The sequence below is a fragment of the Scyliorhinus torazame genome, chromosome 2, assembly GCF_047496885.1.
Source record: "Scyliorhinus torazame isolate Kashiwa2021f chromosome 2, sScyTor2.1, whole genome shotgun sequence".
NCBI lineage: Eukaryota > Metazoa > Chordata > Chondrichthyes > Carcharhiniformes > Scyliorhinidae > Scyliorhinus > Scyliorhinus torazame.
In genome coordinates, this window is record NC_092708.1 from 188,481,056 (window position 1) to 188,498,477 (window position 17,422).

A 17,422-nucleotide genomic window follows, 5' to 3' on the forward strand; every position below is an offset into this window, starting at 1 on the left:
ATTCAGCAATACATAATTTAGTCAAGGACACCCATTCATAATTTTATATGAGCAATGTGTAGGTGACAAATTTAATAGTGTTTTGAAGAACTGACCAATTGGATAGATAAAGGAAGTGCAGTAAATGTATTAGGGTTCTGGATTTTCGGAAGTTATTTGGCAAGTATCGCACAGATGGCTATCTAGAAAAATTTAGGCATGCAAGAGGAAATCACTGTCTTGGGCTGTCGCGGGGTCTACTCATGGTCATGAGTTTGTGCCATGGGTCTTTGTGTAACTGAACAGGCTGCTTTTTGGCCTACAGATCTTTGGGCAGATGAGATTAGACATCCCACAAGGTAGTGAGATCTAGAGTGCAGGACTTGCTTCCTTTTCTTTCCGCTCTGTTTTATAAGACGTGACTCAAAAGTGTGATGCAGCTTGATGGATAAATTGTCACCAATTTGAATGAGTGGTAGCAAGCTCCTCCCATCCATTGATGGCAATGCTGTCGTGCTTTAAGGGGCGTTTCTGAATGTCTTTGAAACATTTTCTTTATCCACCCCTGGAATTTTGGTCATTTGAGATCTGAGAAACCAGGACCTGGCGGAAAGAACAGTTTTTGGCCTTCGGGACAAGGTGTCCAGTCCATCGAAGCTGACTTTGCAGGAGTTTTTCCTGAATGCTTGTGGGTTTGGCTTCAACAAGGACACTAGTGTTTGTTTGACGGTCCTCCGGTTGAATCTGGAGAATGGGGTGGAAGTGCTGTTGATGGAATTTCTCTAACGTTATATGTCACTGATGCACAGTGCAAGTCTCAGTGCAACGGAGAAGACAGTTGCTCTGTACAATAGGACTTTAGGGACTTGCAGAGCTCTTTGTTGTCAAACATTCAGTGCTGTGGTTTATCGAAGACTGAGCTGCCGCAGCTGATCCGGGTCTCGTCATCAGTGGTGGCCTCTTGAGTGAGGTGGCTGCCATGGTATTGGAAATACTCAACTTATTCCAGAGCCTCTCCTTCATCATACATGGGAGGGTGAGTACTTAGCTGACCAGGTGTGGGTTGATATGAGTTTTGCAAGGGGAAATGTAACAGCGCTGATGAAGCTATGCTGCTTTAAGTGGTGAGCACTCATGATTCCCACAGAATACAGTCCATTGCAGTCGTGATTTGACACAAATGTCACTCTAAACATCCTTAAAGAGTTACAGCTTGTTGAGTGAGGAGTAACTGGATTTTTAATGATGTACCCAACTTCAGAATTACTGTTAAATATCCTCGTTGGCCCTGAAAGGTTTTATAATTGTGGATTGTCACATTTCATGATAAAAACTACATTATCTTTTATAAAACTTCCATTGAAGTTTGCTTATCTTAATCCAATCATCATTTATTCCATAATCTAAAAAAATAAGCTAAAAGTGAAGGATATTAAGTGCTTTTAGCTTCCTGATACCCTCTGTGTGATGGGAAACTTTGGTTATACAAAGAGTGCCATGTGAGAGTACCTTTAAGAAATGGGTGTTTATTACTGCAGTGATGTCAGAGTGGGTGGAGCTGGGCTGTCTGTCAGCTTTTTACTTTCATTTTAGGCCGTTTGCTGCAGGGTGTGTTTTAGTTTCGTTTTTCAGAGCTGGATAGCTGCAGTCACAGCCAGAAGGTGTATGAGTCTCTCTGTAATCTAAAGGATGTAAATCGATCCTTTGGTGACTTAAAACTAATAACTGCTCTCACTAGTGACTTTAACCTGATGTGCTTCTGTTAAAAGTTATTTTTTAAGTCTTATGGATGTTAAAGGAAAGCTTAAAGGATTACTTAGTGTTGTATTCTTTGGGGGTTGTATTTGAATTAATGGTTGCTAAGATGTTCACTATGTTTTAAAAAGGTTAACTTGAGTTCATAGAATAAACATTGTTTTGCTTTCAAAAATACTTTTCCATTTCTGCTGTACCACGCCTGTAGAGTGGGCCGTGTGCTCCCCATACCACAATCTATTAAAAGTTGTGGGTCAGGTGAACCCCATGATACACTTTGGGGTTCTCTACACCCTGGCCCATAAAAAGAGACTTGAGATATGAGGACTATTTCCGTACAAGACTAAAAGGAGATTTAATAGACGTTTGAAAAATTATGATGGATTTTAACAGTTAATAAGGGGTGGCTATTTTCTGTGGGGAGTTAGTACTTGGCCATCAGTTTAAAATGGTCATTTAAGACGATGAGGTAGGTGGTTTGGAAAAGGTTCCTTTTTCAGAAGCATGGAATGCTTTATCATGGGAAACAGTTCAGGTCAAGAGCATTGTGTCTTTTTTTAATTTAGAGTGCCCAATTTTTCCAATTAAGGAGCAACCACCTACCCTGTACATCTTTGGGTTGTGAGGGCGAAACCCATGCAGACCCATTGAGTGGATAGCACTGCTGCCTCACGGCGCCGAGGTGCCAGGTTCGATCCCGGCTCTGGATCACTGTCCATGTGGAGTTTGCACATTCTCCCTGTGTTTGCGTGGGTTTCGGCCCCACAACCCAAAGATGTGCATGCTCGGTGGATTGGCCACACTAAATTGCCCCTTAATTGGAAAAAATGAATTGGGTATTCTAAATTTTTTTAAAACAAAAACATTTTGAGTCTGTATGATGACTCTTCTGCAGTCTCAGGCCTGGAAGGACCTGGTTTCAAGACTCTCTCCAGGACCTGTGCACCATGGCGCGAGCCCTCATGCAGATGTATTTTTCACACTTCCATTACGACGTTTTGGCAGTGTCCACAGCATGACTGCATCTTGTTCAGCTATTGAGACCACGAGGAGAAGAAAGCACAGGGCATCTCTCCTTTTTAAAAATTTGTTTATGGGAGGTGGGCATCGCGGCCAGGCCAGTATCTATTGTCCATCCCTAATTGCCCTAGAGAAGGCGGTGGTGAGCTGTCATCTTGAACCTCTGAAATCCCTGTGATGTAGGTACATCCACAGTGCTGTTAAAGAGGGAATTCCAGGATTTTTGACCCAGGAAGGAAGGAAAGGCGATATAATTCCAAGTCCAAATGGTGAGTGACTTGGAAGGAAGCTTCCAGATGATGGTGTTCCCATGTGTCTGCTGCCCTTGTCCTTCTAGATGGGCATGGGTTTGGAAGGTGGGGGGCATGGTAGCACAGTGGTTAGCACTATTGCTTCACAGCTCCAGGGTCCCAGGTTCCATTCCCGGCGTGGGTCACTGTCTGTGCGGAGTCTGCACGTTCTCCCCGTGTCTGCATGGGTTTCCTCCGGGTGCTCTGGTTTCCTCCCACAAGTCCCGAAAGACATGGGACGGGATTCTGTGATCCTGAGGCTACGTGTTGACGCGGCGTCAACACGGCCTCAGGATCAGCAATTCTGGCCCCTACAGGGGGCCAGCACGGCACTGGAGTGGTTCACGCCGCTCCAGCTGCTGATCCTGTCGTGAACTGGGTGCCGCGGGATCTGCACATGCGCAGTGGCACCAGTGCCAACGGGCACATGCGCAGTGGCACCGGCGCCAATGCGCGCATGTGCAGTGGCTGCCTTCAATGCGCTGGCCCCAATGCAACATGGTGCAGGGCTACAGGGGCCGGCGCGGGAGAAAGGAGGCCCCCAACCAGAGGGGCCCGCCCGCTGATCGGTGGGCCCCGATCGCGGGCCAGGCCATACCGGTGCCCCCCGACCCTTCCACGCCGAGTTCCTGCCGGCTGAGATCAGGTGTGGTCAGCGCCGGTGGGTCTCGAGTTTTTTTACGACAGCCGCTTGGCCCATCCCGGGCCGAGAATCGGCGGGGGGGGGGGCCCCCGTAGAGCGGCCCCCGACCGGCGCCGCACCAACCATGCTGGCGCCAATGGCGCCAATTCTCCGCTCTGCGGAGAATCGCGTGCCGGCGTTGGGACGGCGTGCCGTGAATCATGCCGGTCGCGGGGATTCTCCGGCCTGGCCCCCTGGCTGAGAGAATCCTGCCCATGCTTGTTGGGTGAATTGGACATTTTGAATTATCCCTCAGTGGACCCGAACAGGCGCTGGAGTGTGGTGACTCGGGGATTTTCACAGTGTTTTTAAAAAATATTTTTATTCTCCTTTTTCACATTTTCTCCCAAATTTACACCCACCAACAATAAACAACAATCAGTAACGAATGCAATGTCAATCCCCATATCAATAGCAACGATCGCATCCTCCCACCAAACCCCCAAACATTAGCCGCATGTTAACATAAACAAATAACAAAAAGGAATCAGGAATCACCCATAGTCACCATTAACACATATAGTCCCACTTCCCCCAACTCTCCAAAGCCCCCACCCCTAATGTTCAATGTAATCCAATTCTCGCAAGTGCATAATGAATAACACCCATGAATTGTAGAACTCCTCCATCCTTCCCCTCAGTTCAAATTTGACCTTCTCAAGAGTCAAAAATTCCAGCAGGTCTCCCCCCCCCCCCCCCCCCCCCCACCACCACCACCACACCAGGGCACAGGGTGGAGCGGTTGATCTCCATCACAACAGGATCCGCCTTCGGGTGATCAACGAGGTGACGGCTACAACCCCTGCCTTCGCACCCGTTTCCAACCCCAGCTGGTCCGACCTCAAGTATGGCCTCCCGAGGGCCCGAGTCCAGTTTCATGTGCAGCACTTTAGAGATTACCCTAAAAACCTCCTTCCAGTAATCCTCCAGCTTTGGACAGGATTAAACATATGAACGTGGTTCCCCCCCCCCCCCCCCCCCCCCCCGCAACGTTCACAAACATCTTCTACCCCTCAAAAGAGCCGGCTCATCCTCACCCTTGTGAGGTGTGGTGTACATGCAATCTGTATATACGCACAAAGTGGAGGCATTCACTCTCCAGAGCACCTCACACCAGAACCCCTCCTCCATACCTTCTCCCAACTCTTCCTCCCACTTTGCCTTGATCCCTTCCAGCGGTCCCTTCTCCTCTTTCAACCGCCGTAAACTGCCGATCCTATCCCCTTCTCCAGTCCCCTTGTCGTCAGCACCTCCTTCAACAATGTAGAAGCCGTCTCTACCGGGAAGCACTGTACTCCTTTCTGGCAAAGTCTCGAACCTGCATATATCTAAATATTTCGCCCTGCTCCAGCCCATACTTCGCTCCCAGCTCCTTCAATCCTGCAAACTGACCCCCAAGAAACAAATCTTTTGGTGTCCTAATTCCTTTCTCCTCCCAGCTCCGAAAATTTCCATCCCACTCCCCTGGCTCAAATCTATGGTTCCCCCGAATCGGAATTTCCCTTGACCCTGCCCCCAACCCGAAGTGCTGGCGAAACTGTCTCCAAATTCTCAACAAAGCTATTACTACCGTACTCCCTGAATATTTCCCCGGGGCCGTCGGGAGCGGCGCTGTTGCTAACGCTTTCAATCCCGACTATCTTCTCAAACTCACAGGAACTTGTGTTAATGTAAAATTCTGGAACACAAGTCTTCAATACTGTCAGGTGGATGTACCTTTAAGAAATAGGTGTTTATCAAATAGCTGCAGTGATGTCATTGTGTGGGTGGAACTGAGCTCTGCCTCTAGTTTTACTTTCGTTTTGAGCTGGCAGCTGCAGTATGTTTAGTTTTGTTTTCAGAGTTGGAGAGCTGCATTAAAAGCAAGCAACTGTGTAATGATCTCTCTCTCTACAAGCGAAAGAATGTCTTCAGCTCATTGATGATTTCAATGTAATACCTGTTTCTGTAGAGAATTTAAACCTGCTGTCTTTGTTTTAAAAGGTTTTAACTTATAGATGTTGTTTGGAAAGTTATTAAGGGTTATCTGTAGTGCACTATCTTTTGGGGGGTGGTCAGAGTTGGTAGTTGATAAACTGTTTCCTGTGTGTTTATAAATGTTAACTGAATTCATAGAATAAAGATTGTTTTTGTTTAAAAATACTTTTATTTCTCTGTTGCATCACACCTGTAAAGTGGGCCCTTGTGCTCCCCATAACCAAAATCTATCAAAAGTTGTGGGTCAGGTGAACTCCATGATATACTTTGGGGTTCTCTAAACCCTGGCCCGTAGTAGTACTATTGCTGGGATGTTGTCAGAGCCCAAAGCCCTTGCAGTATCCAGTGCCTTCAGCCGTTTCTTGATATCACGTGGGGTTAATCAAATTGGCATCTGTGATGCTGGGGACCTCTGGAGGAGGCTGAGATATAGCATCCTGTTTGTGCATTGCTTATCACATTCTCTTTATATGCGAACGGTCCTCTGTTTGAAAGTAGGAAGAAGGATTACTAAAACCACATCAAAATGTGAGGTTAAGACCTACAAAAGACCTCTGGGACATTGAATGTTAGTAGGTAGGAGGCATATATCTGTATATAAAAGCAAATTATAGAGCTTGCGACAGGCGCCCTCGAGGAAGCAGGTCTCAGGTTGTATCGCTCCCGCCCGCGATGGGCAAACGGACTTTTGCGGGACTTGGAGACCTGGTTAGGTTGAGGGGACGATAGGGAAGAGGCTTCCCTCCCCCCAGGGTATGAGCAGCTGGACCAGAAGTGGTCGAGTGGAGCGGCAGGGCTCGAAGCGGGAGCAGTGGGGACCCCAGGCCAGGCGGCGAAACATGGCGGACGGCAGGGACCAGGGAGCGGAGGCTCACTGGCCAAGGGAGCAGCAGATGGAGTTTTTTAAGAACTGCTTCGCTGAATTGAAGAGGGACACACTGGACCCGATGAGAGCGGTAATGGACCGAATGGTCAAGACACAGGCGGTCCAGGAGAAGGCGCTCAGGGAGGTCGAGGTGAAGCTCTCCAGCAAGGCGGACACGGTAACGGAGCTGGAGCACGAGGTGGACGAGCTGAACGCCCGCCAGAGGAGGATGCAGGAGCAGCTTGAAGAGCTGGGGAACAGAGCCAGGAGGCAGAATTTGAGGATCGTTGGCCTCCCCGAAGGCTGCAAGGGGTCGGATGTGGGTGCATACGTGAAAGGTATGCGCGAGGCGTTGATGGGGCCGGAGGTGTTATTATGGGTTGGATGGGGCTCATAGAGCCCCCGCAAGGATGCCCAGGACGGGCGACCGACCAAGGGCCTTGGTGGTCCGCTTTCACCGGCTTGCTGACAGGGAACGTGTGCTGCGATGAGCCAAGGCGGAGAGGAGCAGCAGCTGGACTTGAACTAACGGGCACTTCGTTTTCTCAGTGCTGTACAGTGGCGGTCTGTTAACCTAACTTGCTCTGACTAGGTGTGGACTTTTATTAAAAGAAGAAGCTGGACTTGAACTAAAGGACTCTGGGCTCTCAGAGCCTTTGTGTGGCGGCAGTTTGTTTAAATTATTCTGTACTGTGATGTTCTATCCAAGATTGTTTTCAGCCGGGACAGAGAGCGGGGGCTGGAGGGCGCATTGTGTAGGGTGTTTTTGGTGGATAGCATCGAGGAGGGGTGGTGGTAGAGAGAGGGGCCCTGCGCTTGGTACATTTTGGCGGGAGATCGGGGCCTCGGAGAGGGGGATGGGCTAGGGGCTGGTTAAGGGACTTGAAAGGGCACGGGGAGATACGATCAGGTTAATGGGTCTTTGGTGTGTGGGGGGAGGGCCCGACGCTCTGGTGGGAGACAGACAGGCGCCAAGGGCAGGGGTCAGCGTAGGTCAGGGGGGCCCCAGGGAGAGTAGGAGGAGGGGCGGGCTAGGGCCAAGCGCAGGGCTGGCCTGGCAGGTCAGGCCTCTGGGGGGGGGGGGGGGGGGGGGGGGGGTTAGGGGAGGTTGGGGGGGGGGGTTAGGGGAGGGGGCTAGGGGAGGTTGGGGGGGGGTTAGGGGAGGTTGGGTGGGGGGTAAGGGAGGTTGGGAGGGGGCAGCCGGGAAGGAGAGCAGAGGAGACTTGAGGGGCAAGGGAGGGGGTGTCTCGGGATCCCCCGGAGGAGAAGGTCGCTTGCAGACTCTCGGGGAACAGCGCAGGAAACCGACAGCAGCAGCACCCGAGGGAGGGGGGGTTAGAGCCACGTTAGTTTAGTTGAACTCGTGGGGCATGGAAAACAGAGCTGACAGGGGAAGTGCTTTATTAACATGTTTATTCTTTCCCACTGTTTGTTTTCACTATGTTAAGGGCCTGTTTTCTCTCTGGAAATTTTACAAATTTGTTTTAAATTAAACATTTCAAAAAATAAAAGCAAATTATATGTGATGCTGCATTCTGTGAATAAACTAACTATCAAGAAAAGGATTTGTGACTAGTTTCAAACTTCACCGTCTGCCTTAGGAACCATTTAACAGAGAATATTGGCTAATAGTCTGGATGGATGTGCACTCTGTGTGTACTCAGGACGAACCATTTAAGCTTAGTGTGTACCTGAGTTTCTGTCTCTACTTAACCAGGCCCTGAGCTATCAATAATGGAGGAGACAATAACCTGCAAGCTACCCAACAGATATTTGTGTAATCCTTGCTAATTATTTCCCAGGTTACTTCTTGGACAGACAGCAGGAACATTGAGTGTGTTCCTGCTCGACACTGGGTTAACTAAAGAAAATCCCACTTCCATCTGAATCGATCTCTGCCTGCTGAGGAAGTCGGAAAGAAATTAGTTCAACAAGAGCAGAGCCCACCATTTCTCAACAATACTATTAGGTTTTAGAGAAACTAGGAAAAGCACTGAGTGTGGTGTGAATATCAAATATCTCTGCACCATTTTATGGCAGCACTGCAATTATTGAGCAGCGAGACCCATGTGAAATTGACACAGATCCAAGCTGAAGAGGTCAGGCGAGCCCAACTGATGTATAATTCTACTTGATTAAAAATTGAAGCCACGGGTTTGAAGTTCTTCTAAAATCAGCCTGTATTGTGCAGAATGTGCACATCACCAAGTGTATCATTTCCCCACTATTTTCAAGTGAATAGACTTCTGACCCAGCTGTGCTGAATGTCATGACGCACATTCTTGCTTCGGTAAGGAGGGAGAGAGAATTTGTTGTCAATGTACAGTCGAAGTAAACAGTCACATTCCGTTATGAGAAATTAGAAAGGAAGCCAGTTCCACTGTGGAAAACAATGTCTATTTTCCAGTTCACAGTGCCTGCTTGTCGTCACTGTTCAGGTACCCCTAGCCTAGCAGGTACCACGAGATTAATCACTCAAGTGATTTCATGTCTGCTTGCTTGCCTTTAGTGAGTGCTAGAAGTTGTTGTGGGAATTAAGTATTTTTGGCATGAAGTAGGTCAGCTAAGCCTCTTGAGAGAGCTTTGACGTGGGAGTCAACAAGTGATTTCTTTTTGAAGTCTGAGCCCGGGAGGAGCTCCAAGCAATGTATGATTTTAATAATAATCTTTATTATTGTCACAAGTAGGCTTACATTACACTGCAGTGAAGTTACTGTGAAAATCCCCTAGTCACCACACTCCAGCGCCTGTTCGGGTATGCGGAGGGAGAATTCAGAATGTCCAATTCACCTAACAGCACGTCTTTCGGAATTTGTGGAAGGAAACCCACGCATGCACAGGGAGAACATTGAGACTCCGCACCGATAGTGACCCAAGCGGGAATCGAACCTGGGATCCTGGCGTGGTGAAGCAACAGTGCTAACTACTGTGTGCCCGTGCCGTCCATTACTGCTTTGTGACCTTAAACACCGAGGAATGAAATGTATGTTTCTTTACACAGGAGATTGTGGGACATGGAATGCTTTATTAAAGGGAGTGGTCTAGGTACAGAGCTTCGTATCTTTTAGGGGAAATTCAGATGTGTATTGGAGGCAGAGTACAATAGTGATCTGGGCATTAGGGTTAATTTTGGAGTGACCTATCAAGAGTAGGCACAGAGGGCCACACGGTTGCACAGTGGGATAGCCCCGCTGCCTCACGGCACCGAGGTCCCAGGTTCGATCCCGGCTCTGTGTGGAGTTTGCACATTTTCCCTGTGTTTGCGTGGGTTTCGCCCCCACAACCTAAAAATGTGCAGGGTCGTTGAATTGGCCACACTAAATTGCCCCTTAATTGGAAAAAAATGAATTGGGTACACTAAATTTATATTAAATAAAAAGAGTATACCCAGAGATAATGGGCTGAATGGCCTTCTTCTATGCTGTAAGCTTGTATAGTTATAAGGATCAGGCCTGGTTCCTTTTTTTTGTTTCAATTGCCATTTATTAATCATAATCTCTTCCACCATATTTCAGTTTTCTCTGTTACTTTCACCAGTTCCTGCAATAATGCTCAAATCAGTAAAGTGCTTTACTTTCCTGCCACTTTGGTTTTCGTGTTATTAGCCTTCAAGAAAAATAGAATAACAGATCTTTGAGACTGAGTTACTGGCTGGAAAAGAGTCCAGGAATCGAGTGGTTTATATATAGAACGACATTCCTGAGAGTGAGTTACTGGCTGGAACGGAGTCCAGGGGGTCAGGATTTTTATATATAGGATGACATTTCTGAGAGTAAGCTATTGGCTGGAATCCAATTGAGTCATTCAGGTACTGGCTGGAATTTAATTTTGTTTACATTTTGTATCTGATCTATCGAATCAATGGGAGAAATAAAGATATCTATATGTAGGTAGGACATGAGAGATTCCATCATACAAGACTTGACCAATGACGTCAAAACTATCGTGGGTATACTGAACAAATTCTTTGTATCAAGAGATATTAACCAATCGGTAGTGACGTGCAGGAGTTCCTTTAGTACACAGGCTGAGATGCTATTCTGAGGTGCAAGAGTACAGCAATTGACAGGGATATGAAAATGCAGTGTGATAAGTTTACACAATTACTTGACATTGTACTAAATCAGGAAGTAATGAATAGGTGTCATGAGAATTGGGTTTTCAAAACCTGCCAATTGTAGGAATAAGGGAAAACAGAGGGAGACCAGGTGCAGTTTGAGGCTCTTTGAACCCACGGGCTGGAGTAGAGATGGGGCAAAGGCCATTTGGAATCTGCTACAGGAGGGTATAGTTTAACACAATGGAGTTTAGGATTTCACAGAGGAGAATTTCGAAGACATCGAGGGCCAAAGGGCCTGTACTGCGCTATAATGTTCTAATGTCATTGATTGTAGTTCTCAATAACGTACATAGAAACGTGTTGTAATGGGGAGAGAAGTCAAGAGGTTAAGATGATGAAGGAGTCGCATGTCAAATAATTGTTCTTGTATGTTCTGTTCTGCGGGCGAGAGGGATTAATGTCCCAGATATGGAACTGTGAAACCAAGACTGAATAGGAACTCTCGATATACGGATGTGAAAGTGTAATTAGGTAAACATTCCTAAGTATTTGAGCAGTGTTCAGGGATTTGGCCTTTAGCGAGAGTTGGGATCTGTTATGGGAATTAAATATTTGGCACAAAGTGGGTTAACTAAACCTCTTGAAAGTAACTTTGGTGGAGTAGACAAGAGATTTACGTGTGAGGTCAGTCCAGGAGGACCTATATGCAATAAATGGCTTGTCTGGTGTGGGACCCCTAAACACTGAGGAATTCAATGTTCATTTTAAGTAGCCTCTCCGTGACTTGGAGGAGTCTGACTATAACTGAGAGCAATGAATCCCCACTTGTCCATTTGTGGTACAATGTACTTACTGTACAGTGGCTGGATCCATGATGAGGATAGTTAATATGTGAATGTCATTTTATTATTTATTTGTTGGATGTGAGTATCACTGGGTAGGCTAACATTTGTTACGCAGTCCCAATTGCTGTTCAGATGGTGTTTGTGAATCATCTTCTGGAACCACTGCAGTCCCCGTGAATCATCTTCTGGAACCACTGCAGTCCACGTGAATCATCTTCTGGAACCACTGCAGTCCCAGTGAATCATCTTCTGGAACCACTGCAGTCCCCGTGAATCATCTTCTGGAACCACTGCAGTCCACGTGAATCATCTTCTGGAACCACTGCAGTCCCCGTGAATCATCTTCTGGAACCACTGCAGTCCACGTGCTGTCAATAGACCCACATGCCGTTAGGAAGGGAGTTTCAGGAGACAGTGAAAGAATGGCAATATGTTTGCAAGTCAGGATGGGTGTGATGAGGAGAGCTTACGTGTGGCGGTGTTTCCATACATCAGCTCCTTGGTTCCTTTGGGTAATAGAGGTGACAGGTTCAGAAGGTGATGAACTGTTTCCAATATCTAAGCATTTGATCTAGAAAATTGTTCTTGTAAAAGGTCCACGTTTTTAGAGCAGTACACTTATAAAACATTTCATAGGAACATAGGACAAAATATAACAGACTGCAATGCGACAGTCTGTCTCTGTACTGTAACAGACTGCGATGCGATGGCTTGTTTCTGTATTGTAACGGACTGCCATTTGATGGCCTGTTCTGTACTGTAACTGACTGCATTGCAATGGCCTGTTTCTGTACTGTAACAGACTGCAATGTGATAGTACTGTTTTTGATGGTCTGTTTCTGTACGGAGAGAATGCCATTTCATAGCTTGTTTATGTGCTGTAATAGACTTCCTTTTGATGGTCTGTTCTGTACTTTAACAGACTGCAATGCAATGGCCTGTTTTCTGTACTGTGACAGACTGTGATGCGATGGTCTGTTTTTGTATTGTAACAGACTGCAATGTGATAGTCTATTTCTGTACTGTAACAGACTGCCATTTGATGGTCTATTTCTGTACTGTAACAGACTGCTATTTGATGGTCTATTTCTGTACTGTAACAGACTGCCATTTGATGGTCTATTTCTGTACTGTAACAGACTGCCAGTTGATGGACTGTTCTGTACTTTAACGTACAGCTTTGCAATGGCCTGTTTCTGTACTATAACAGACTATCAAATGATGACCTGTTCTGTATTCTAACTGACTGTCAAATTATGACCTGGTCTGTACTGTAACAGGCTGCCATTTGATGGCCTGCTCTGTACTGAGAGAGACTGCCATTTGATGGTCTGTTTCTGTACTGTAACAAACTGCATAGCAATGGCTGTTTCTGTACTCTGACAGACGTCCATTTGATGGCCTGTTCTGTGCTGTAACAGACTGTGTTGCAATGGCCTGTTCCTGTACTGTAACAGACTGCCATTTGATGGCCTGTTTCTGTACTGTAGCAGACTGTGTTACAATGGCCTGTTTCTGTACTGTAACAGACTGTGTTGCAATGGCCTGTTTCTGTACTGTAACAGACTGCCATTTGATGACCTGCTCTGTACTGTAACAGACTTCCTTTTGATGGCCAGTTCTGCACTGTAACAGACTGCGATGGCCTGTTTTCTGTACAGTAACATCCTGCGATGAGTTGGTCTGTTTTTGTATAGTAACAGACTGCGACGCGATGGCTTGTTCTGTACTGAAACAGACTGCCATCTGACGGCTTGTTCTGTACTGAAACAGACTGCATCGTGTCTGCTGTAACAGACTGATTTGATAGGTTATTTCTACTTTAGCAGACTTTAATCTGTTTCTGTAAGTATCAGGTGGTGTTTCAATTGGCTGTTTTTGTAATCTTGTGAAAAGGGAAAATGATTATCAAATTTTTTTAAACTCACTTTCAGGTTCAAGAACGTGCATCAGCCATGTTGACTTTAGCAAAAAAGCTGAAGCGTGAAGAGGGTATGACAGGGAGAGGCAACACAAATCCAGGGACAGAGTCATCCCGTCGTGTGTCCATTAGAGATAAGCTGCTCATCAAAGGTGCGTGACTCCTCTCTGCTGCTCTGACTTTCTAGTTTCTCTAATGCCCCTTGGCTAAATCAACTCCAACCACGCTTTAGTGGGTGAAGGCAGGGTTTTTTGTGAACAAGGTTGTAATTTTAAAAAAAATTTAGAGTACCCAATTACTTTTTTCCAATTAAGGGGCAATTTAGTGTGGCCAATCCACCTAATCTGCACATCTTTGAGTTGTGGGGGCGACTCCCACGCAGACACTGGGTGAATGCGCAAATTCCACACAGACAGTGACCCAGGGCCGGGATCGAACCCAGGTCCTCAGCGTCATAGGCAGCAGTGCTTACCACTGCGTCACCGTGCCTCCCAACAGGTTGAAATTAATTCAACGATTTTGAGTGAGTTTTAAGAAGATGCTGCTGTGAACATTCTTGTGTCAGAGTCACAGAATAATAGTGCAAAAGAAGCCCTTCGGCTCATCGAGTCGGCACCAACACATGAAAAACACCTGACCTACCTGCCTAAGCTACTTGGGACAATAAAGATTATTTTTTAAGAATTAATCCTATTTGCCAGTACTTGGCCTATAGCCTTAAAAGTTATCATAGAATCACAGAATTTGCAATGTAGAAGGAGGCCATTCGGCCCATCGAGTCTGCACCGGCCCTTGGAAAGAGCGCCCCACTTAAGCCCACTCCTCCACTCTATCCCAGAAACCCCATCCAACCTTTTTGGACACTCAGGGCAATTTAGCATGGGCAATCCACCTAACTTGCACATCTTTGGATTGTGGGAGGAAACCGGAGTTCCCGGAGGAAACCCACGCAGACACGGGGAGAACGTGCAGACTATGCACAGACAGTGACCCAAGCCGAGAATCAAACTTGGGATCCTGGAGCTGTGAAGCAACAGTGCTACCCACTGTGCCAAGTGCTCATCCAGGTACTTTTTAAAGGATGTGAGGCAACCCACCTCTACTACCCTCCCAGGTAGTTCATTCCAGACCGTCACCACCCTCTGGATAAAAATGTTTTTCCTCAAATCCCCCCATAAACCTCATGCCCCTCATCTTGAACTTGTGTCCCTTGTAACTGAAGCTGCTGTTGCCATTATTTTTATATGGTGAAGTGGGGGATGAATGTTCACACGTTTCTACAAATCTTATAATAGGAGAGTTACTGTAGCAGAGGGATGGTGAATGGTTCTGTGGTGGTGGTGAGGGATGGCAGACAGGTTTGTTGAGCATCCCAAAGCATAATTGAGTTTTTTTTGCAATGAGTAGCAGGATTTAACTCCTGATTTGTATTGAATACACCAACCTCAGCTGGGAAGGATGAACAGCCACAGGATTGTAGGTTACGAATGTGAAAATCAGACTGGGTTCCAGCCCTTGATCTATCCTGCGTGCGTGTGTGTGTGTAACCCCATTGCTTTTCAGGACATTACATAGGAAATAGGGGCAAGAGTAGACCATATGACCTGTCAAGCCTTCTCCACCATTCAATACAATCATGGCTGATCTATGGTTTCAACTACATTTTCCTGCCCTCACTCCATAGCCCTTGATTTTCTGAGAGACCAAAAGTCTGTCCAGCTCAGCCTTAAATATATTCAACGAAGGAGCATCCGCAACCCTCTAGGATAACCAATTTTAAGGATTCAGAATCCTTTCAGCAAAGAAATTTCTCCTCCTCCCAATCCAAAATGATTGACCCCCTTATCCTGAGGCTGTTCTAGATTCTGCTGCCAGGGAAAACAACCTCATAGCATCCACTGTGTCAAGTTCCTTCACAATCCTGTGTTTCAATGATATAACCACTCATTCTTCTGAACTCCAGAGAGTATAGGCTCAGTCAATTCATCTCTGATCATACAACCCTCTCATTCCAGGGACTTGTCTTGGAACTAAATGTAAGCTCATCTCTGAGGCTGGCTTCACAGTTTGCTGCCTGGACCACTTTATAAACTCTCAGTAATTATCCAGTCTCTTACAGAATGCTCTAAGCCCTTTAGTTCCGATCATCACTTGTTCCAAACATTTTACATTCCAAGTATCATCTCTGGAGGGTTCCTTTTTGATCCCCAATTTCTTTTTTTCCCAATAAATTGGAATACCCAATTCATTTTTTTCTAATTAAGGGGCGATTTAACGTGGCCAATCCACCCACCCTGCACATCTTTGGGTTGTGGGGGCGAAACCCACGCAAATAAGGGGAGATTGTGCAAACTCCACATGGACAGTGACCCAGAGCCGGGATCGAACCTGGGACCTCAGCGCTGTGAGACAGCCATGCTAACCACTGCACCACCATGCAGGCCTGTTTAAACCCTATTTCTTTTTTTAAAATAAATTTAGAGTACCCAATTATTTTTTTTCCAATTAAGGGGTAATTTAGTGTGGCCGACTTGCGGTGACGGAGGGCAGGAGGCAGCCACACACTGGAGGGCTCCCGCTCAGGAATAGAAATTTCGGGGTTTTAGCGCCCGGTTCTGGGGGCAACAGAGGCTGAAAAAGCTGGAAGAAGGCACAGGGAGGAGAAATGTCCAAGTTTTGGGGAAAAACAGCCATGAAAAAGGGGGTTAATGAAAGTCCGCCGGTGAGTGGAAAAGTCAGCGCAGGAACTGTAAAGAAAGCGGAGGCTGGAGCACCAGGGGAGGCCGCATCGCTCACATCAGAAGAAATGACCAAGGTGATGGCCGTGGAACTTGAGAAACAGTTCACAAAGCACGTGGAAGCGATGAAGAAGGAGATGGGGGTGATATTGAAAGTGCTGGTGGAGGAGGCGATTGCCCCGGTGAGGGCGGCGGTATCAAGCGCAGCGGCGGAGGTGCGGGAGCAAGGTGAGACACTGAAGGAAGTGGAAGAGGCATTATCGCAGCACAGTGATCAACTCACCTCGATTGGGAAGGAGTTGCGGAAGGTGATAGAGACCAACAAGGGTCTGCGAGCCAAAATGGAAGACCTGGAAAACAGATCCAGGCGGCAGAATCTGAGGAACGTGGGTCTGCCCGAAGGGGTGGAAGGCCCAAGGCCATCGGAGTATTTTGCCACAATGTTGGCGAAGCTATTGGGGGAGGGGGACGATCCCTCTCAATATGAACTGGATCGGGCTCATCGTTCGTGGAGGCCTATACCAAAGGCAAGTGAGCCACCAAGAGTAGTAACTTTGTGTTTCCGTAGGCATAGCGAGAAGGAGAAGGTCCTGTGGTGGGCAAAGCAGAAGCGGGTGGTGCACTGGGCTGGAGCTGGTATACACATATACCAGGACTTTACGGTGGAGCTGGCGAGGAGGTGGGCTGCCTTCAGCCGGGTGAAGAAGGCACTGTACATCAGCAAGGTGTTGTGTGGCATAGTATATCCAGTTAAGTTGAGGGTGACCTACAAATCCAAGGACTTTTATTTTGGGACGGCAGAAGCGGCGGAGGAGTTTGCGAAGGCAGAAGGACTGTGGCAGAATTGAGAAATGGAATGAGAGCGGGTCGTGTACCGATGTAGCCTCATGTAACTTTATTTTTTCACTGGGTGTTGGTGTATGTACTAAATGAGTCGACGCTGTGTATTTGGACAAGGGAAGAGTTGGGACTTTCATTTGCAATGATGGTTCTTTGGGGCTTGGGTGTGTGCTGGGGTTGTGTGCTAAAGGGGATTTCTTGGTTTTCCTGGGACCGGGCAAGGGGGAAGGAGACCCGGGCGGGGGCCTCCATGCTGGCCGGTTTAAGCAGGCCATTGAACGGGAGTGAGGTGGGGGGAGGGGCTGCAGCAATCGGAGCCTGGTAGAACAGGTTTTGGTGAGTCTAGCCGGGGTGAAAAGTTAGGAGAAGGAACCGAGGTTGGGGGGAGGAGTTTACAAGAGGAAGTGGAGGGGAGGAGTCTACAAGAGGAAGTGAAGGGGAGGAGTCTGG

The 17,422-nt window shown here is 47.1% G+C and overlaps 1 protein-coding gene across 4 annotated transcripts in view; it reads left to right on the plus strand.

The window, feature by feature from the left end:
- LOC140394299 (NEDD8-conjugating enzyme UBE2F-like) overlaps positions 1-17,422 on the plus strand; it is a 571,886-nt gene that overhangs the window by 386,205 nt on the left and 168,259 nt on the right. For all 4 annotated transcript variants that reach the window (XM_072481459.1, XM_072481467.1, XM_072481484.1 and 1 more), the window contains one exon: positions 13,408-13,546. In XM_072481459.1, coding sequence (XP_072337560.1) covers positions 13,408-13,546 — 139 coding nt within the window. The remainder of the gene's footprint in view (positions 1-13,407; positions 13,547-17,422) is intronic.